A 23049-nucleotide genomic window follows, 5' to 3' on the forward strand; every position below is an offset into this window, starting at 1 on the left:
AGCAGGGCAACTTTTTAAAATAATAAACCATTCTCACACCGTAGAAATTTTTGTCGCCGTGTTGCTCTCAAATAAAAGTTAAAAATTGATTTTTTATCAAACTTGAAACTGTTAGTTAATTTGCAGCGAAATGGCGTATGGAATAAAAATTATTTTGATTAATTAATTGTTCCTTATTATTTGCCAATGTTTTTGTAAAAGAATTTTAGAAAACAAAAATCAATAATGGGCGCAGGAAGCAAAATACTGTTGCCAACTAGGGATTTTTTGAAATTTCACAAGAATTGCATTAAATCGAAAACCGTAAGGATTTGGGATGAACAAGTTACCAAATTCTGAGAGCCCTTAAGGAGGCCTATCACCATATTTCGTTTGATCCATTACTTTTGGGACACCCTGTATGTATTTAAAATACATTTTAATATAATGTTTTATACTTAAATTACAAAAAAAAAAGAAAATCAAACTAAAAAAAAAACATTGCATAGATATTTTTAAACAAAATATGTATTAATAAAAAAATATTTAACAATTTTATTGTGATATTTGGGAACTTATTGGTTTCGGTTTGTTTGTTTTTGTTGTATTTTATATATCTTTGTATAAAATAACTTTAATTTTTTTTTTGTAATCATCAAAATGTGTCAACTCGATGGCTAAAAGCTATATTCAGTAGGTATAAATACAAAATTTAAATCAAAAATTTTGTTTTCATTTTATTTTTAATATGTTACCCTTACATACATTTATTGATTTAACCTATAAATTATAATAATGATAATTATATTTATGTAACAAAAAAAAAAAAAAAAATACATAGTTATACTGGTCATAATTAACTCTGTTGTAGTATTATAATGCTTATTTATTGTGTGACCTTGTGTTTATAATTATTTGTTGCTTGAAAGAAAAAAGTGTTTAGATAATTATACCAAAGGTGAAGAGAAAAAATTGTAGAGTACATATGGGATGGTTATAGTTGGAGATTATGTTTAATATATAGTCCTTAAATTTTGGAAACTAACCTACAAGTGGAAGAGATGGGGTTGGGGATTGCTAATAAATTGTCTAACTCAGATTAACAGCACCGATGATTTAAATAAACAACACTTCTTTTGATTCATTTCACTCTTTAAACTGCTTTCTGCAGATTTTATTTGGGCGCTGGTACTTGCGTGGAAGATTATTGACTTACCTACATACAAAATATTTGTTACAAATTCATACAACTTAATCAAGATAAATGATAACATAGATTGGTTGCATTATCCTCCTTAATTATATTATTCCTAATGCAATCAATTTTACCTACAATTATTATTATTTGGCAAACATAAAAATACCTAATCTGTCAAGTCGTCATCTGTTTTTGATTGATGTTTATTATTTTCAAATACAAATCAAACAAGTTAACCAGTTTAATAGCCTGTTTTAACGAATCTTAGCTTATTTTGGGCTATATGTTTAGCGCGTACCAAATAAACCCTGTCATTATCTGTTAGCAAGTTTGAATAATAAGACAACTTTAGCTGCGTTCCTTTGGAAATATTTATCTACTTTTTAGTACTTAAAGCTGCTTTGAACTACTTTTTCAGTATAGCAAAGTAGATCAAAGTAGTTTTAAGTACTAAAAAGTAGATAAATATTTCCAAAGGAACGCAGCTTTTATAAACTTCAAGTTTTTTGTCAAAAACATTGATTTTTTATATGAGTTGAGTTCGCTACGAATTGCTTTCCCATTTTTCGTTATTATTCATATTCAAGGTTATCACGGTAAAGCCGCGGATTGATTTTGTCCTTCGTCGTTTTTATTTTATCCAGGAAAAGTTGAAGATATTTCACATAGATATGTCACTTTTTTTTAACATAGAAAACATGTTTGCCAAATCTCCCGGGAATAATAATGAAGCAAAGTAAAAGGAAAGCATTGAAATAATTTAACAAAGCCAAGTTAAAATGTAAGTTATGTTTTTCGTAATGTAACTAATCTGTCGAATGCTTCATCCGATAGATAAGCACTTATCAATACTATGTCTGGAAATTTGCGTGTAGATTTTGGTTTTTTGTTTGTGGTGTTTGAAAATGTGTTATGATTAACCGACTCAAGGTGAAAAATAAAAAAAATCCTTCTAGGTCAGTTTCTATCTTTTCTACTTGTTTTTTTTTTAGTATAAAAATTACTACAAAATATATTCTACTACTTTTTTGATCAGATTGTGAGCAAAGCGCATTAACTCACCTGAACCCTACACTAATTTCATCATATCAAAAAGCTTTTTTTATTAACTTCTGAATTCTGATTTACTTATCTCAATAAAGCTCAGTATGTTGTCTTGTAGGTAATGGAATTCTAGTCAAGCCCCGATCACGTCTCGGTGAAACAATTAACGATACATCTCTACTGTGACTGTGAGTACTATCGTTTGATGAAGCGGCCGAACTTCGCTTAGAAGGACCTTTTGTGGGCGGCGAACAACTACTCGATCTCTCCAAATGTCCATTACTATTGACCCAGGCTGTAGTAAAGTCATCGTAAATGGGTTTCTTGAGATTTGCTGCCCGAGGAGTTCCTAAGTTACTGGTTGAATATCTGGACAAAAGCGCTTTCATTTTTTCGAGAATTTGTGCGTCATTTTTAGCACTATTGGCCGCTTCCAAAAGCTGCTGGGCCAACGGTGAAGAGGCATTATTTTTCACAGGTGATGTTGTCAGTGATGCACCGCCTTTGACTCTACGGCCATTGCTATCATAGAGAATTTGAGATGAACGCGTTTTCGAGTTACGATTGAAGCTCGGGCTAAATGTTTCAGCTGTCATTGTAGGACGTTTTTTGCCAGTTGGAGGTACCCGACCACTCCATGTGTTGGTGACATCCTTTCCAGGAGTTTTTCGAGCTTCATTAGCAAGTTCATTTGGTTTTCTTACCGATCTATACACTGGTTTTTTTCTATTAAATACTGGCACACCTGTTTGAGATCTGATGTCTGAAGTTTGACGAACGTCAGCCATGCTACTATGGCAGCTGCTGTTGTCCAAGCTACGCCTTCTTTGGAGAATTGGTGAATGGGGAATTTTACATTTTGCCGTAGTTTGTGTAGTGGGTTTCGTGTCTTCTTCGCCATAGATTTTTGTAGAGAAGCCAGTTTTTCGAAGGCCAGTATTATTGGCAATATCAACAGTTATTTCATCTTCGGTTATAAAAACACCTGATTGTTCAAATTTATTTACTTCTTCGCCATCTAAAGAAGGTGTGATTGTAACAATCGAGTCTAGTTGTTCAGATAGAGAGGAATGAGGATCAATGTTGTTGTCGGTTTCACAAATTTCTGGAGTTTTAATTGAGGGTGTACCGTCATCGATTGGCGACAATTGGGAGTCACTGGATGTCTGGTCTTGACGCGCTGCAAAATATTAATAATTTTCTTTAATACAATTGTAAGAATAAAAGGCATATTATTACAACTAAAAGACATTAAATTTATTTTTTTTGTGGCTCAAAAATTTAACTCAATCCATGGTGAAAATGCCATTTTCAGATTTTGTAAGATCTACACAAAATAACTCCAAAGCTCAAACTCAACTAGAAAGTACATCAAATATGATTCCTTTTAAAATTATTATATTTTAATACACTGAATCATAAACAAATAGCAAATTGGTATTTTTTTTTTTTTAACATTAAATTATACCTATAAACAAAAAAAAACCGCATAATAATTGCATAGCAATAACTTCAAGTAACATAAAAGAAAATACAAAAGCAACAGCCTGAGAAGAAAAAATCAATACCTAAAGCTTAAAAGTACCACATTGAATTTTTCTGGAATTTTTTAACTATAAGGGGCCGTTTTTAGCACTAAGTTAAATCAAAATATATAAGTGTGAGTCCTATAAATTAACTTGACCAACCCAAAAGGTATAGGTCGTTTCAAATCAAAAGTCCTGACTCAGAGTTTATTTTCTCCCTTCCAATAAAATTGAGAACAAATAAACAAAAAACTCAATTTTATTGGCTCATTGCGACAAATCAACTCAAAAATAACAACAAATCATGCTTGTTTGAATGAAAGAAATGCTAGAGAAAAATATAAACAAACGAAAAATCTGAATTTGTTTATTAATGATTTCCATGGTGACGACTCCAAAATAATTGAAAAATAAAAATAAGATATTTACTGCCCAATTATACAAATGAAAAGATGTGAATAGAATTTTAAGTTATGAATTGCTATCATATAAACTGGACATTTCTAGTCCATCTTCACCAAGTCCTATAATAATATCTTCGGCAATGTTATCCCAACTGCCTTCAAATGATAAATAATTTAATAATTGTATGTTTTTTGTATTGTCCGCGGATATCGAGTGATGCAAGCCCGGGAGACTTGCCTCCGCTTTCTGAGGCTAACCCAGTGAATCTCACAGACGGATCAATTAATTAAAATAGGGATATCAAGAACTGTTCTTCATTATTTTATCGTAATTTTAGAAAAAGTTCAGCTGCCCCATAAATGCTTCCTTCCAGTAAGCGAATGAGTTTTTTTTATTTTTGCTCAATTTTCCATGGGACTTTTGATTTGAAACGACCTATAGCTATTTTACTTGAATATACATGTTAAAAATCTCAGTAAACTCTAGGAATAAAATATGAAAGGAATTCGTTCAATTGATCCAGAGTTGCTGCAGCAAGTTTAATAAGTTAACTCGGAATAAAATTTAATCTTGCACTGAAAAACTGCACCTTAGGATAAAAGTTAAAACATTTATTAAATAAACAGATGAAACGACAAAAGCAAAGTCGGTTTTTCATGACAAGAATGAATACAAATTCACTCACTTCTACTTCCAGAAAGGCCGTTCCGAAAACTCTTTTCTTCTGTCGATTAATATTCCGTTTTTTTCTTCCTGTTTTGAAGTCGAAATATACTAATAACAATGTCCTTATAATTTTTTTGAATGGATATTAACTCATTCTGATATCCAATGATCCCGAGAAGAGTAAAAATTAGTTCTGATAGTAATATTTTAGTTGGTCGATGTTATTTTTGTGCTTGGATGTGATGTTTTTGCCAATAAACAATATTTAGTGATGGTAATGGTTGAAAACCAAATTAGTTTATTTTTTCAGTCTGAAGTTTTTTTTTGCAATTCATATTATGATGATTTTTTTTTCAGAATTAAGAATGTCTGCTTCTGGATGAGTTGTTTTAATTTATTTATTTTCCCTCTTGCGATCTGAGCATGAACCAAAAATAATTTTTAAAAGGATTTTTTATAGTTATTAGTATTAGGGACGTTGCAAATTGAAAAAAAAAAACACAAAACAAAAATTGTTTTAATTTTTGGAATTATGAAAGATGTGACTTTCCTGAATCTAATGTCGTTTTCGATTGGTTTCACTAAAGAATTGACTCATTCTGAAATCGAATGGAACAGGTCAAATCGCTTCCACTCAATTCTATTTTTTTTATTTGTCTGAAATTTCAATTGTCAAATATTTGCATAATTTTTTTTTCTTGCGAACCAAAGTTATGGTGTTAGAGTTGGAAAATTATGAATTATTATTCGAAGAAAATGGTAATTTATCCATTAATGTATCCATTTTTGATTTGTAATTAATTTAAATTTCAAAAAAACAATAAATTGTTGAATGAAAAACAAAAAACACTAATTGAGTATTTTTATTTTGACATTTGAGTGAATTCTGAGTTGAATTCTGTTTTGAAATTAAGAAGAGAATTTTTATTCTGAGGAGCGTTCTGCCTGCCAAACTCGGGTGAATAAAACACTTTCAGAAGGCTTCGGAATGATTCCGGACGCTTCCGGAGAGATAATCGAAAACGCCAAAAGTGTTTTTTTTTTCAGAATGAGTGAATCTTTTAGTGAAACCAATCGATAAAGACATTTGAATCGCTTTCACTATCACTAAGTTGTGAAATTTTATATCAGTATTAGTGTATAATAATTTTTTTACATTAGGAAATTTGGTTTGACGTTTACCTAAGTATTTATGTATTATGTCGTTTTCGATTAGTTTCACTCAAGTATTCACTCATCCTGAAATCCAATAAAACAGTTTGAATCATTTTCACTCAATTCTGAATTTTTATATATGTATGTACCTATTTGTGAATAATCAAATAAAAATGTTTTGTTTTTCCACTAGGAAATTTAGTATGACGTTTAATTATAATTATATGACGTTTAAATATAATACAAGTAATTTTGAGTGAATTGTGATTTGAAATCAAGAATAATTGAATTTTTTTTTCAGAAGGCGTCTGCACGCTTCCGGAAGGCCAATCGAAAACGCCATTAGCAGTAGCGTATTCAAGGGGGGCTCAGAGGGCTCAATTCCCCCCCCCCAAGCCTTCCAGATCATGTTATTTTTTACCTAATTTCATTGTAATGAACATATATGCTTGGATGAAACTTGTTCGTAAATCTTATAGATTTAGGGGCAGCTCAGATGCTCGAGCCCCCTCCAAATTCTGAAACGGCTATTTGTGTTTGTTTGAGTAAGAGCCTTAGCTGTAGCTTAGGGTTGGGTGGTTTTTTTCGGATTTAAGTCCAATTCGAAATTCTTTAGATCACTTTTTAGAATAATACGTACGTCGAATAACATCACCGTTTAATTTTGCAAAAGTTCTTATGCAATCTCAATAAACACTTTTTTCAAAAATTATATGCTTCTCAAAGCTATTGGAAATAGAAATATTTGATATCTCAAAATCTTAGTGGTCAATATATGTAACTAATGGTTTCTTTCAGCAAATGCCAGTTTGGACTTCGAATTCGGATTAAAAAAGCAACATATTACGAAAAAATATATATTTCGAATTAAACATCTAAAATAATTTAATAGAAAATTAGTTTCTAGACTTTCACTTTCTGCATTTTTCACTCATTTAGATTTTCTGATCGAATTAAATTCACATTATTTCGGTTTTTAAATTTGGTGCCTTTTTCAATGAATCTATAATTTTTGGACAAAATATTATCATAACTTATTTGTGCCTCCTTATTTTTACTTGCGATATAGGTACTATAGGGCAAGTTTAGGATTCGTAACAAAAATCAAACTCCAGATAACAATTTTACGTGACATTACGATGATGGAGAATGCCAAAAAAGTGGGTCTGGCAATTCTGTCTGTCTGTCTGTCTGTCTGTCTGTCTGTCTGTGTGTCTGTCTCTATCTGGAGCTGCAGCCTAAACGAGTGAAGTGATTTTCTTCAAACTTGGTAGTTAGCAGTTTTTGGTGATTCCCTAGAGGGGAAATTGAAATTTTTTTTTATGACCAAAACTAACGGTACCTGTCATATAACTGAAATAGAAAAGTTAATTTTTTTCAAAAACGGCTCTAACGATTTTGATTAAAATTTTTGTGTGTAGTACTACACATAAGAGCCAACTTTTGAAATAAAAAAAATATTTTTTGTACCGTTATTAACGGTACCTGTCATAGAACGGTTTTTTTCGTTTCTGAATATCTCGTACAAAATTAACCCGATTTAAATGAAAATTTGTATATAAAAGTGTGTAAGTAAAGATAATAATAAAATTTTAGAAAATTTTCAAAAAACGCATTTTTGGTTTTTTTAAAAATATTTCAAAATTTTTTTTTGAAAAATCAATTTTTTGAAAACGGATCAATGAAAAATTTTGAAATTTAGTTTTTATGTGTAAATTAATTATTTCTTCAAAATGGCATACCAACTTTTTTTTTAGAAAATGTTAAAAAATTTTTATATATAAAAAATTATTTTTTTAAAAAACGGCTCCTACAATTTTCGAAAATTTTTTTCTAAAAATACCTTTTTATACAAGAAATAAAATGGCATATTTTTTTTTTTTTTATGATAATTTAAAACGGAGTTTAATTAATTATAAAAACAGATTTAATTTTTTTATACTACTTATGAAATTTTAAATTTCTTGAATAAAAAGCTTTAACATTATTGTTACTTTAAGCATAAGAGCAAGTACGTGCGACCCCAGTCGTGCAATTTATTTCTTTTGAATTCTTTTTTTTCCATTAAAATTGCCGATAAAATTGCATCCAGCAGTAATAATTTAAGTTCAGAAACAAAATTAAAAAGGATGATCCTTCAGCTATGATAGTTCGAAGCAATTTAGAAGTTTTTGAAATTTATCCAAATGAAGAATATGATATTTTATTTCACGTGAAATTTAAAAGTGATTTCAATTCACTTTCGGTCGAATTGCGGAACATGGGCGTTTATATCGAAAATGGTGTTTGTCACACAAGAACTTTGAAAACAGGAGACAGTAGTACGAAGCTGTCGACGTCGAGAGCAGTTAAATGCTACTATACCACTTTCAGTACCACACAGCGCTTCACTCTCGATCAAAGGTGAATAAATTAGAGAGAAATATTTTTCGTACCCCTCTAAAAATGTTTGAAAAATTTTCTAGCCCCCTCCAAATTTTTTTCTGGATACGCCACTGGCCATTAGTGATTTTGATTGAACTCTGATTTGAAATCAGAAAGAGAATTTCGCTTAAAGAAGTGTTCCAACTGTCTTGTTTCTGCGAATAAAACACTTTTACAAATCTACTGAATGGTTCTGGAAGACTAATTGAAAAAACGACTTAAACCTTGTTTCGGAAAAATTTTAGCAATGACTTTTTATGAGTAGTTTGAAGCAAATAACCCTTTTATTCGACATCGCAATAAAACTTGATTTGTAATTTAATATATTATTTTTCTATTTAAAAATTTCTTATACAGGCTGTCCCAAAAGTTAACGCCGAAATGGAAACGGTAGATAGGGTAGGTGGTTACAGTTATCAGAAAAATAATAAAAAAATCGCAGCCATATATTTTGTGAGTTATGGGCATTTGAAAAAAAGTCGAAAAAATGGTCACCCTGTGACGGTTTTTCATGTGCCGTGACTACAAATCTTAATTTTTCTCATTTTTTTCTTTTGTTACGGAACCTTGAATAACCCTGCTACCATATGCATTCAAAAATTTTAACTCAGCTGCATCAATTTTGAAGCAAATGTTATTATACCATTTTGAAAAGAGAATTGAACACACCAACTTTTAAGGTAACTGCATTTTTCGATATGGGACGCTTTGTAAGAGAACACGAAAAAAAATAGCGGTATACTTTGTGAATTATTCTTTCTGATTTGTTTTCTCAACATCACAAGTTAACGGTAAGCATCATCAAATGATTCATGAAAGCTCAATCTTAGGAAAAAATGAACAAAATATCTTTGAAAATTTGTGTGCTTATTCAGTTGAAGCGGAGTGTAAATGAGGATGTTTACCGAAACAATAATTAATAATAAAACATTGAAGGTGGTAGTCTACTAATAGTAGATTTTTTGGTTAATCCGTCAATCTCTCTGTCTACAGCTAAACGGATCTACCGATTAACATCAAACTTGGTATGAAGCATTTTTTGGAGACTCTCCAGAGGGGTTTTTAGAACTAATTTTTTTTTTTTACCAAAAATAACGATACCTTTCATATACCAATTTCGGAAATGTTTATTTTCTCGAGAACGGTACCAGTGATTTTGTTAAAAAAAAATTATATAATAGTTTTTGGGCAATCATGGAAATTTTTTAAAATTATTATTAACCTACCGTAGAACTGTTTTTTTTCCAAATCTGATTTTCTGCTAAACTACTAATTCAATTTCAACGAATTTTTTATACAAAAGCATTTATATAGTTTAAAGATGAAACAGAAAGAAAATTTTGGAAAAATAATAGTTTTTGGATTTAAAAAAAAAATTGAATACTTTTTTTGAAAAATCAAATTTTCGAAAAACGGAAATTAAATTTTTTTGACATTTTAGTGAATGTTGATTAATGATTTCTACGGAATTGCATACCAATTTTATTTTTGATTTTGAAATTTTTTTTTCACAATATATCTTAGTAGAAGAAATCAAATTGAATAGGTACTTGTTTTGGAGCTATCACAAATTTTGCTTTGTGCCTTTAAATTTTTGGGCTAGTGTATTAAAAAAAAACTCATGTTAAAAGCTACACTCGTTATGAAATTCAATTATTAAATTTAGATGAGCGTTAGCCTTGTACCTGAGTATTAAATGGTTTATTGATAGGGTGAAATATGTATAATTCAGTTAAATATTTAAGTGGGTCTTAAATTTGATTATTGGCAAGGCCCGTAGAAAATAAAATTTACTAATGATAAGTTTTGGTGAATAAAACTTCTTATTCAGAATTCCTTGGTGCAATTATAACTTCCATCTCCGTCAAATGTTTTTATCATCATGAAGTAAAGTTATCAGGTGTTGGTTAGCCTAATAGTAAGTAAATGTATAAGCGTGGTCGAATGATAGGTATTCGGCCGAATCATTATTCGCAGCATCTCTAGTTGGTACCGTTAAAAAATTTCAATTTCCCCTCCTTGGAATCAAAAATAAACCATAAGTTTGAGCCAAATCGACTTATTGGTTTGAGCTCTTACCTGATTTACTATATTACGTTGAGTTTTTTTAACGCTTTTCTTTTTTTCATTAAGGGCAATTTGCTAAAACGAACCTTAAATAATTTATTTTGAACATAAACTTTTATGCTCTACTTTTTCTTCGGCGTAAACTGTCACATAAGGATTTATGTTGTAATTAAATGCTTAAGTTTCGATTCAGCAAAAAACGGCTCTAATTGTTACGCATTTCATAATATGTATATTAGGGTGCTTCTTATATGGTCGAAATTTTTTTTTTTTTCTACCATATAAGCATAGTATATGGTATTTTTTTTCCGATTTTAATATTAAAATTTAGGGGTCGCTACCATTCACTAAAGATTTACCTAAGTAAAAAAAAAGATCAATTTCAACAAAAATTTTTTTGTTACAATACAAAGTATCTACGCTTAAGACCCGATTTTTCAATCTTTTAATAAACAGTCAGTTAACTGTCTGACGAATAAAGATATTAGGCTCATAAACAATCAGATAAAAACATTGAATTTTTCAATTAAGAAAGATCACTTAGTTAGCTATTCTACAGAATAACACAAAAAAAAAATGTCGAATTCAAAAATATTTAAAAAATTTTATTCCGCTGTAGTTTTTATCAAAATTTCTTTCAAAACAGCTTAAGATTTAATATAAAGTACTTAATTCTGATAACAAATTTTAAAATTTTGGGAAAAAAAAACAAAATTTGGTGTATTTTTCAAAACTTTGAATAATTGTGGTAGCGACCCCTAGAACGTGTGTAAACTGGCCCAAATTTTACCCAATTTATATTTAAGGCAGGACGAACAAAATGAAAGGGTGTCCCATTAAAATTTCGAAAATTGATTTTTAAGAAGCACCCTAATGTATATTGCCAAAAAAAAATATAATATAAAAAATAGCAATCTCTGTGGGGATACGAACTCAGAGAGCAAAATTAAAAAGCAATCACCTTGTCACCTACGCTAGTAGGGCTATTGAAATAAGGGTAACTTTCATGCCCTATAAGCTATAACGTGCCTAAGATATACAACAATATTATTTAATTTTGTTCAAATTCTCGTCGTTAATAAAAATTTCTTGTTTTTAGTTTCTAGTTTTTCTAGTTACTATGGATACATTTATAATGTCAACTAACTTTTCAATATTTTTGTTTGATATTTGTGTAATTTTGTATGTATGGGTAAAATTTCATTATTTTTTTTTCATTTATAGGATGTCGACGTGTCGATACGATTTATTTTTATTTGATATTTGTTTCCTTATGTTTGTATTAATGAAATTTCCTTTTTTGTTAACAATTTTTTTAAAACATAATTTTCTAGGACAAGCTCCATTCTCTTTGGGGATTTTTTAGTACATCTGATTGCCGAAAAAAATAAAATAGAGTGGCGCTAGAAACTATCGGTGTCACTTCTATATATAATTATTCAATGGTTTTACCCTAACATAATCGGAAAGTTTCGATACACAGAATTATACGGTTAAAAAACAATTGAACTCAAATTACCGGTATTTTCAGCATCATCGATTGAGGTTTGACTATGAATTGATTCTCTTTTCTGTGCGTTAGACTGAATCAAACCCAAACTACGATATCCTTCATCACTTATTTCACTACCATTATCACTGATGTTTTCAAATTTGGTACTGCTAGACGTTTCATTACTAAGCGTTCCACTGCTATTTGGTGGGCTTATGACCTCGGCCTGTGCCAAACTTAAGCTTTCGAATTGCACATGATTGACGGACATATCCACCGTATTTGTTGGTAAAGATTTTGGTCCACTAGACGATTCTAGAGATGTTTGTTTTTTCCTCATGTCAATAAGACGCCGAGGGCTGGGCGACATTGAACGCCTGGCCAAATTGGGTGCAGCAATTTGTGATGGTGTGTGTAATTTTTCCTAAGATTATAACCAGCAATCCAAAAAGGACAGTTAAATTAATAAAAAAAACATTAAACAAGTATTATAGGACTACAAAACTTACGTTACTACTGTCATTGCTGGAACTATGATTTAGTTGTTTAAGATATTTTCTCTGTGGCGTGGGACTACGACTGCGTGTTTTGCCAGCGGCACTGGGTGACAAGTTGCTGACACCATTAACAGATGGTGAGTTATTTGGTGAACTGTTAAAGGTCGATACATTCTTTCTGGTCGAAGGTGGTGATCTAAAAATAATAGAAATAATTAAGTAAAAACATAATAATAGAAAAAATTAAACTATGTACATTTTTATATCATATTAAATTTCAATTCGTGTCAAGTCGTTACGAATTAGCTGGCTTCCTGTGTCTGTGCTCTTATGAAGTCGTCAATATAAAGCTGACAGGCAATACTCCTATTACATGTCAAAGGCAATATGTATCACATAATAATGCTAATAGCGTCAATTGACCGTGGTAGGGTGTGAGTGTTATTCGAATTAATTATACATCGTTGAGCAAATGGTTTTTTAGGTTATGTGAAAGATTAAAGAACAAGTCTATTTTTAAAGATTAATGTTTGAACTTCAAAATAATTTTTTGACCATGATAGTCATCAAGGCGAAGCAGTACATTGGTATGCATTAAATAAAAAAAACTAAACGCCAAGATAATTTATTAATAGTCTCAGCAGTGTTGCTAAAATATTTAAGAGACAAGGAGCCGATTTTGAACAATCTTGGAGCCAAAAATACCCGCATTCATAAATGGTCCAAAAACACGCAAACAAATTTTTTTTGTATGAGATTTTTGATTTTTTTTTTAATTTCAGATATTTTTTGCTTATTAAACTTCAAGTAAAGTAAAATGAAAAATGTATGCACATCTTTGGTATATTCTTGCCGTAAAAAGCTTTGATTTTAAAGGAGCCTTAAATCGTCTCTATAGACGGTCTTGCCCCCTGACGTGATGAGGCGGATTTTTTTTTGTCTACTTTGCATTAAAAAAGTTAAATTATTTTTTTTATAGCCATTGTTCAACGGTTATAACTCATTTTTAATAGTTATGTGAAAGAAGAATTATTGTAAAATATGACTGATTAAAAAAACTGATGGAATCCATGCATTTGTGGCAGCAATGTGAAAAACTTAAGATCTTACAGAGCTGGACCGATCGAATCGAAATACCTACACGATCTAGACACTTTTTTCATCTATTACTGATGCAAGAAATAAGACAATAATTTATATTTTTGAACTATGTACTTTAAAGTGAAAAGAAAAAAAATTTTTTTTCTTCGTGAAGCCACCATTTTGTCAAAATTTTGACTATCCCATCGATTTATACCAGTATTCATATTCATCTATCTAAAAAAAATCTTTTTTTTTGTTATTTAAAATAATTTGGATAAGAGATCTCTTCCTTAATGCTAGACACCTTTTTGTGGGGGTCCTTTAGGAGATCCAAACTACAGGAATAACGGAACCCCAATTTTTTGTAAATACCTACATCGCGAATTCTTAAAGTACATTAAATTCGCTATAATAATGTTATTCTTACATTCCATGTACGTACCTACCTATTTATTTTGTGTTTTCGTTTTCCGTTGGTTTTACTCTATGTGCAAGAGTCATGGTAGGTATATTTATGAAGAAAAAAATGGTATGATATTCAGTGTTGAATTTTTCAATCTTTCTGCGCATCTACATATGTATCTTACCTACATCACTTGGTATTCTATATAACTTTTGCAGGAGTGTTCGTAGGCGCAGGAATCTGATCGACTTTTTTTTTCTTTGTTATGGTATTCAGTGATGATATTTATTTTAGTAGTTTAAAAAACAAATTTTTTCAACATTTTTTTTTTGGGCAAATAAAACGTTTATTTTTTAAAACTATTAGGTACATATTTGTTTATTTATTTGAATGTTTTTAACTTTTACTGTCGAATTTGTACATAGGTTTATATATTATATTATTAATTGATATTATTGTTATTCATATAGATATGTATATTTTTCTCTTCAATTAAGTTAGATAAAATAAATAAATACATTTTTTTTGTTTTTACATACGAAATTATAATAATAACACGGTGTAACACTCAAAATATACGCGGGCGGAGACCTTTCATGTTTTGTAGAGCTAGTCGCACTGATTACGAAACGGTGTTTAAAAAGTCCCTAACACCAAAATCTGGTTTTTTTTATCTTCAGCCATTGAAAAAAATCTAGCTTCGTCAAATTTTTACCCATTTTCGATTTTTTTACAGTTTCTGATAGGAGACAAATATACCTTTTCAACAATGTATAAAACATGGAACTCGGTTAAACCACCTAGATTTATAAGCTGTCAAAGTTCAAAAATTCTATTTTTTTCGTTATTTGCCAAACTTCGACATCAAATTAAAGTATATACAGTGACGAGCAAAAGTGGTCAAATGTTTTGGCTTTTTTGAAAAAGTTGTTTAAACCTTAGTGTTCTTTACATAAATTAAATCGTTTTTATTTTATTATTTTTCTATATTATGCCACCATTAATTTTCCTGATTAAAATTTTAAAAAATGCTTCATTGTCCAAAAATGGAGAGTATCATATTGGTATTTGGACTTGACCAATTCTGCTCGTTTTGGAAAAAGGCTTTTGTTTCAATATATTGAGTGTACTAGAATTATTTTTAACAACTTTTAACCACTTTTAACAATGCCTCGAGAAAGGATCTATCAATATGTGAAGAAATAATTTTAAAATTCGGTCGTATTTCAGCTTAATGGAAAGCTCAAAGCTCATCACTATTAGGTTTGCGTTCTTTAACTGCCCTTACAATTTCTTCAAAATGTTCAACAGATTTTCAGCCAAAATGGGTCAGGGCCTTATGCTGACTACGCAACTGTCTTAAATTTCTGATTTCCGAAGCAATATTTGACACTTTTAAAGGTTTTGGTGGGGTCTTCATGTAGTTGAAAAATTATATCACACGACACGGAGTCTTTTTTTGCCAAAAAAAACTTGTTAAATTGTACCGTTTTATATCAAGATAGATTCTCCTCTTCATCATATCTTCAAATTTTATCAAAGGTCGGGAACTCCCCCCAAAAACTCAAACAGAACATCACCAAACCTTTTTTAAGTCAAAAATTGTTAGGTTAGATGAATTTTTACTAAAACTTTTATTAAAACTTTAACCATAACCACAAAAAAGAATCAATAACCAATGGGAAAAGTAGATTGGATTGACGAGAACACAGAAGAAATAGAATGCAAATCTAGTTACTATCCAAAACTGGAAAAAAATATTTCAGCAGTATCAAGTTTATAGAACGGACATAAATTATTATGGACCAAGAATATTTTCCGGTGTTATCTTTTGGGTTGCTAGCTAATTTTGAAAAATAATGAACAAGCGAACCTATCCTGATATAAAACGAAACAATTTACCAAGTTTGTTGGCAAAAGAAGACTCCGTGTTGTCTGATATAATTTTTCAACTAGATGAAGACCCCACCAAAACCTTTAAAATTGTCAAATATTGCTTCAGAAATAAAAAAATTTAGACAGTTTCGTAGTCAGCATAAGACCCTGACATAATCTGGCTGAAAATCTGTTGAAATTTTTGAAGAAATTGTAAGCGCAGTAAAAAACACAAGTCTAAAAGCGATGAGCTTTGAGCTTTCCATTAAGCTGAAATACGACCGAATTTTAAAATTATTTCTTCACAGATTGATAGATCACATCTCGAGGCATTGTTAAAAGTGGTTAAAAGTGGTAAAAATTAATTCTAGTACACTCAATATATTGAAAAAAAAGCCTTTTTCCAAAACGAGCAGAATTGGTCAAGTCCAAATACCAATATGATACTCTCCATTTTTGGACAATGAAGCATTTTTTAAAATTTTAATCAGGAAAATTAATGGTGGCATAATATAGAAAAATTATAAAATAAAAAAGATTTAATTCATGTAAGGAACACTAAGTTTTAAACAACTTCCTCAAAAAAGGCAAAACATTTGACCACTTTTGCTCGTCACTGTATATTCACAGCAACATGCTGTTTTAAAAATATATTCTAAAATAATATTATAAATAATATTTATTTTCAAATCAAACGAGGTATTTTTTATGAAAATCAGTTTAAAATTGGCTTAGAAAAAAAATTTTACGATTTCAACCCAGATACAGAAATTCGAACTTTTAGGTATAAAACAAAAATGTTGTTTTGAAAACTATTATAGCAATTCTTGTTTTCTAACTTTATATTGATAGAAAAAATAATGAAAAAAAATTAAAAAAAATATAACAACAAATCTAAAAACTCTGGTTTCTTAGTACAGTTTATTGTTTTTGGGACTACTTAAAAAGGGAGGGTTACAAAATAATATTTTTCAACAAAATATAGCTTTACTCCATAGTCAATAAACTAAGCTTTTAAATAAAATAAAAATAAAAATTATACTTTGAAAAACAAAGAAATTAAACCACTTTTTAAAAAAAAAAGTTAAGAAAAAATGACTTTTTAATATTTGTTTGTTGTTTAAGACCTTAAAACTTAATATAAATTTCTTAAACTAATCAATGTGTTAGTATTTGAGTTGAGGTACTTATTTCTTTTTATTTCGATGAATTTTATAAATCTGTGCAGAAGTTACACATGTTCAAACATTGTAACATAAGGAAAAATAGCTTCAGTTTCGATTAATTTTTTTCTATGAAAAAAAAAACATTTTTAGTTTTTCAAAATAGTTTTACTATATAGTTTGATTCAATCTCAATCCAAAATAGAAATAAAAAAAAAATAAAAATTTAAGTCTATCTAAGAAACAAACCGATGTCTTTCAGGTCGTTTTAAAACAACGAAAATTTTATCATGTTTTGTTCTCTCTTAATTACAAGTGCACAAATTTGAAAATTGTGGGGATAAAGATATTTATTTCATTCAATTATCTTTAAAAATGTGAAAGTTATGCACCGATTTGTAAACGATAACCCGATTTTTACGTAGTCCACTCAGACTTAATCACGGAACTGAGTATGCAATTTTTGGATTTTTTTTTCGAAAATTGCAGGGATTATTTTTTTTTGTTTAGTTATTTTTGTTTCAATAAAAAATATCAAAAAAAAAAAATGGTATGCTTTTCTAAAGAACTTATTATTTAAGACAAAAATAAGAATATTGCGGCTTCTCAGACCGTTTTGTATAAAATCTTTCGTTGAAATCGGTTAAGTCGTTTATGAGAATGTCAGGCATCAAGAAAATGGTACAATTGCAGGCACCGTGTAATGGGCAAGTAAGTGTCCTTATTTTTACTGTTCACCATCATTGTTGTAATATTATATCTTACTTCATTAGTACAGGTAAAATAGGCATTTTAAAGAAAAAAAAATTGTTACACTCATGAAACTTGGCAAAAAGTTTGCTTTTGGGATAAGAACCAAGTACAAAAAAAAGTCTATAAAAAAAAGTTGGGTGGAAGGCTGTTTTTTTCGCGGACAAGAGGGAGGGGGTGAAGTTCAAAAATATACTGAAAAAAATTGTTTGTCGAATATCATCATTAGTCCATTGAAATGTTACAAAAATTTGACCGAACCTTGCATTTTGGGTAGGACAAGATTTGTTTGTTTTGATCTGTAGGGGAGGTTAATGTGAGTATACAATACAGTTTTCGGGGTTGAAAGCCCCCCCATTTGGCCGCCATCTTGGAAAAAGGGGTGTAAACTTTTTTTTATCGATATCTTGCGAACCGTAAGTCCCACAAAAAAAATGTCTAAAGCGATTTTGTAGATAATTTATTTATCTACAATTTTGAATGAGGTACTTTTTTCTGTAAAATTGCAAATAAGAAAGTTATACTTGAAAATAGATCTACATTTTCAAGAAAAAATTCTTTGAATAGCTTTTTTTCTACAATTTTTAATTTCTGGAAAACGGCAAGACTTTTTTGAATCCGGTTTTCTGTTTTTGTTTGAGAACACATCACAGCATTGAATTTTGAAAACTTAATTAGTACTTAATTATATAAAATTATGAAAAAAATTAGTTCAAAATATTTTTGAATTTTTTCTTGAAAATGTACAACTATTTTCATATAGTGTATACTCACATTAACCTCGCCTACAGATCAAAACAAAAAAAATCTTGTCCTACCCAAAATGCAAGGTTAATGTAACATTTCAATGGACTACATATGACACATGTTTTAAGGTATCTGTAATTGGTCCCAAAAAGCTAATGATTCATTTTATTTATGGTTTGGATGACAATCAAAACATTTATAAATAAGTTCTTACACGTTTTACGCGAATCATTGGCTTTTTGGGACCAATTACAGATTTTACTGTCTCTTCGAAAAAAACACCCTTTCACCAAAATTTTTTTTTATGAAAACTCTTTATTCTTGCTTTCTATCCCAAAATCAATGTTTTTACCAAATTTCATTAGGGTGACCCATCATTTTTGTTTTCACTCAAAAAAACACCCTGTTAACCATGATATTTTTTATAGACACTTAAGATTCTTGTTTCTTATCTTAAAAGCAACATAATTGCTAAATTTCAATAGGGTACCACTAATATTACTCTAGTATTACAAACTTTTTCAAATATACACATATTTTCTTTACTTCTAAAAAAAACACCCTTTCACATAAAAAAAATTTATAGACTTACATTGTTCTTTATATTCATTATTATACATTTACATTTAATGAATTTCGTAAGGGTAACATTTATACCATTGATTTTATCGGACTTATCGCGGATTTTTCCCTATTTCCCAAAAAAACACCCTTTAACCTAAAATATTTGTATAGACTGTTCGGGTTCTGGGTTTCTGTTATAAATGAAACATTTTTTACCAAATTTCATTGGTGTAACAATTTTTTCCTAGTTTTTGTGGAATTAATTCCGAATCATTTCTTACAAAAAACACCCTTTCACTCAAAATAATTTCGTACACTTTATAGATTCTTCATTCTTATACCAACCAAAACATTTACACCAAGTTTTAAAAATTAATAAAATTTAAGTCAGCTGTTATTATACCTTCCTCACACACAACTTAACCCATCAAAAAAACACCCTTTCACCAAAAATAATTTTAAGAACTTTGTGAATCCTTTGTCCCTGCTTTATCTAAAACCTTCATCCCGAATTTCATCAGTGTAGCATGTTTTCCCATGGGTTTCGGTTATATTTTACCTGTTGAAGTCAAAAAACAAGCACCCTTGTTTTCAATCGGCTATAACTTCTCTTAGAGCAATCGTATTGACTTTATTTTTATGTCATTAGATTCAGCATCAAAAAATACCTTAAAACATGTGTCATATGATGATATTCGAAAAACAATTTTTTTCAGTATATTTTTGACCTTCACCCCCTCCCTCTTGTCCGCGAAAAAACACCCTTCCGCCCAACTTTTTTTTATAGACTTTTTTTGTACTTGGTTCTATTTAGGAATTCCAGAGACTTATTTTTTTGGTTTTAAGGATTCGATTTTAATCCAATTTAAAAAAAAATATTAGGTAAATTTATTGTTTTGACCGATAGTGTATATATTTATTTAATGTCCTTAAATTAACTAATGAATATGTTTTCTTCTAGTACAAACTAATTGATTTATTGATTGACCAAATCAGTAAACAAATATCTTATCATAATTTATTTGCAGTTTACAATTTGATTGGTTTGATGGGGGAGACATTAGAGACGCGTTTGAAATAAAATATAAGTTTAGATAAATTAGCAATTCTAATTGAGTTATAAAATGGGATACAATCTTTGTGGCAAGTAATTCTTAATGCACATTGTTGGCGTCGACCAGCAAATGCAAATGATGTGCGTACCTATAGTTCAGTCTTAAAAAAAAAACTAAATAAACGTCTATAAGACTCAGACAAGAAAAAAATAATTGTCAAGTAACGACTATGTCGTGTCCAACTTGTTGCATTGGCTTATAAACTGTCTGTATATAAATATAAATAAATATATTTCTACATCAACCCGGAAAAAGTGTACAGGAAGGGTTCAAACATAGTTGCTTTTAGTATCACGGATTAAATGAAACCATGCACATAGTGTATTTGTAGGTTTAATGTTTCGATGATAATGACTTTGGCAGCAAAGAAACAAAATATTGCGCATACGTCATAGTGCACCCAAGGGATGGGGAAGCTGCGGAGTAGAGTAATCTCCAATGGGGTTCCTGTTTCTGACTGGGACTGGGGCACGTTAGTATTTATGTATTTTAGGTTGAGAAAAATGATTTGCTTGGATATTGGTTTAACCCCTTACCGCACAGTGGCTCATATATGAGCCAAACCATAAAAAGTCTTAATACTTTAAAATAAAAAAAAAAATTCTAGTTTTGTTTGAACTTTTCGAATTAAGTAATATAAGGCCTCTAAATAACATTATAAAACGCCATCTGTAATGATTTGGGCGAGCATAGTTATCCGGTAAAGTGGCCGAACTGGTGATAGGCAGGACGGAGCATATTTGAAAAATTGAAAATTGAATAAAAAATATAAGACAATGAGTAAGAACTTTTAAAAAAATATGCCAATAAAGGATATAATGTGATTATTATTGCTAATATATATTTTTTTACATTTATCAAGTTTTAGACATTTGAAAGTGGCATTAAGTGATTGGATCATATATGAGCCACCGTGCAGAAATGTTCCCCTCCTGTTGGTCCATATATGAGCCATCGTGCAACAAGGGAACAAATTCATTTTTTTTCTTATTATCTACACCCGTTTTTTTACTTTTTCGTGCGGAATGTTATAAATTTAATTTAAAATAGATTAAAAGGCCTTTTAATCTATTTTATTGAGACTCATACAGTTCCAGCGCGTAGTTTTTACGTATAATTAATTTAATTTAAATTTGTTTTTGTTCGTTTTCTGCTCAATGTGCAAAATATGATCCAAACCGGAAAAACCAAAATTTTCCGACTTTTACTCAAAATATTGAAAATTCCTTTAACACGTGTCTTTTTATTTAACAAAATCTACCACATATATTTTTTTCACGAAAAAAAAAAAATCATGCGGTAAGGGGTTAAGCTCAACTCGAACAGCTATGGAAACTGTTTCACATTGATTGAGGATAAGAGTTGAATGAAACAAAACAAGATTTGATATACAAAAATTGCATTTGTGAAAGGATTGAAAGCGAAGTTGCCAGGATATTAAAAGGAATGAGTATTTCAGTTAACTACCACAATTATTCGGATGGTTAATGGTTATATCTAGTTTTTTTTTTTTTGCAGCAAATAATTTACCAACAAAATATCATTGAAAATGTTCAGATATTTGATAACTTTGAGGATGCATTCCTGAGGGAAAAAACAACTTAAAATCAACGAAAACGAACATTTTAAAATCAAAGTAGAACATCGTTAGTTTAAAGTGATTTGCCGTTAAATAACATCTTTAAATCAAAGTGGTTTCAAATTTGAAAAAAGGCATCAATTTATTAAAAAAAAGAAAAAATTGGCAGCCACTAGGGATCGAACCTACAACTCTTGACTCACTAGCGAATGCTTTACCATCGTCAAAATCAGAGTTGTTCAGCCGAGTTCCCTAATATTGCCATTTTTTTAGCTTTAGTTACTCTACTATAGTAATAAGTTCAAAACTTCAGTTCCGGGAAGCAAATTTAGATTTCAAGACTTACCTCTCAAATATTACTTGTGCTTTATTTAGTTCGATACCATTTGCCCCAGCACAAGTGCGTGGTATTAAACGCGCAGCAACCGATGATCGATGTTGAGTTTTACAACGGCAAGGGTCATGTTTGTCCAAATAATGTGACAGCGTATCCCAACCACCTCCAACACGAACCATAACATGTGAACGAAGAATCTGAAAAACAAAAAAAACGATAAATTATCAAGATTTATCACATCTTAATTAAGTTCATCAGAGCACCTAAACAGATCAACCATTGCATAATTAATTTAAACCTATCGTTTTTGACTTTATAGCAATTTTCCCACTGGCGTCAAAATTTCGCACCACATTTTTATAACCAACACCCATAGTATTGGGTTTCACATTAAGCTTGTAGACTTGGTGCGATACACCATGTATGATTGTGGTTTTCCGACAGAGAGCAGCAATATTAGCAGCACGGTAAAAAAAATATACATATCATTGGAATAACTACCCGCTGGAAATATTGACCACTTATCACTTGTTTAATTGACTGTAATTTTTTAGCGCTAATTGAGAGAGCTGCCGCATATTACGAAGTCATTTGACTACGCATTAAAGATCACCGGCGATAAATTGAAACTTAATTAGGTTTTGCAGACATTTTTTTCTAAGAAGCTTTTAACTTTTATGTTAGGGGCTATAAATTCCAATGACAGTAATGACGATGAAAGCCTACACAAAGTTTTTGAAAAGGTTAACACCTTTCCCATTCTGCCCCACGCAAGCATCTTACGCAATTTGATGCACTGTAAAAGCCTCTATAGGTACTGGTAGACTTGCAACAAACTCTGTGTGCAATGCACTGTGCATGTTAAGCTATGTATAGCATTCCTAATATACAACAGCAAAATTAAGTCATTTGAAACCACTGAAGTGTAAACCAGACCCAACGACATCAAGAACGAAACAGCAACTGTCAGCTATTGTGTT

The 23049-nt window shown here is 30.2% G+C and overlaps 1 protein-coding gene across 3 annotated transcripts in view; it reads right to left on the reverse strand.

Annotated features, from left to right (window-relative positions):
- Window positions 1–2146: 2146 nt before the first annotated feature.
- The window catches only part of LOC129920280 (GAS2-like protein pickled eggs), a 202542-nt gene continuing 181639 nt past the window's right edge, over window positions 2147–23049 (reverse strand). For all 3 annotated transcript variants that reach the window (XM_056001599.1, XM_056001600.1, XM_056001601.1), the window contains exons 7-10: window positions 22079–22266; window positions 12466–12649; window positions 11984–12380; window positions 2147–3401 (exon numbers count right to left, since the gene is read on the reverse strand). In XM_056001599.1, coding sequence (XP_055857574.1) covers window positions 2311–3401; window positions 11984–12380; window positions 12466–12649; window positions 22079–22266 — 1860 coding nt within the window. In that variant the 3' untranslated portion in view covers window positions 2147–2310. The remainder of the gene's footprint in view (window positions 3402–11983; window positions 12381–12465; window positions 12650–22078; window positions 22267–23049) is intronic.

Source organism: Episyrphus balteatus, chromosome 4 (genome assembly GCF_945859705.1).
Source record: "Episyrphus balteatus chromosome 4, idEpiBalt1.1, whole genome shotgun sequence".
In the NCBI taxonomy this organism is placed as follows: domain Eukaryota; kingdom Metazoa; phylum Arthropoda; class Insecta; order Diptera; family Syrphidae; genus Episyrphus; species Episyrphus balteatus.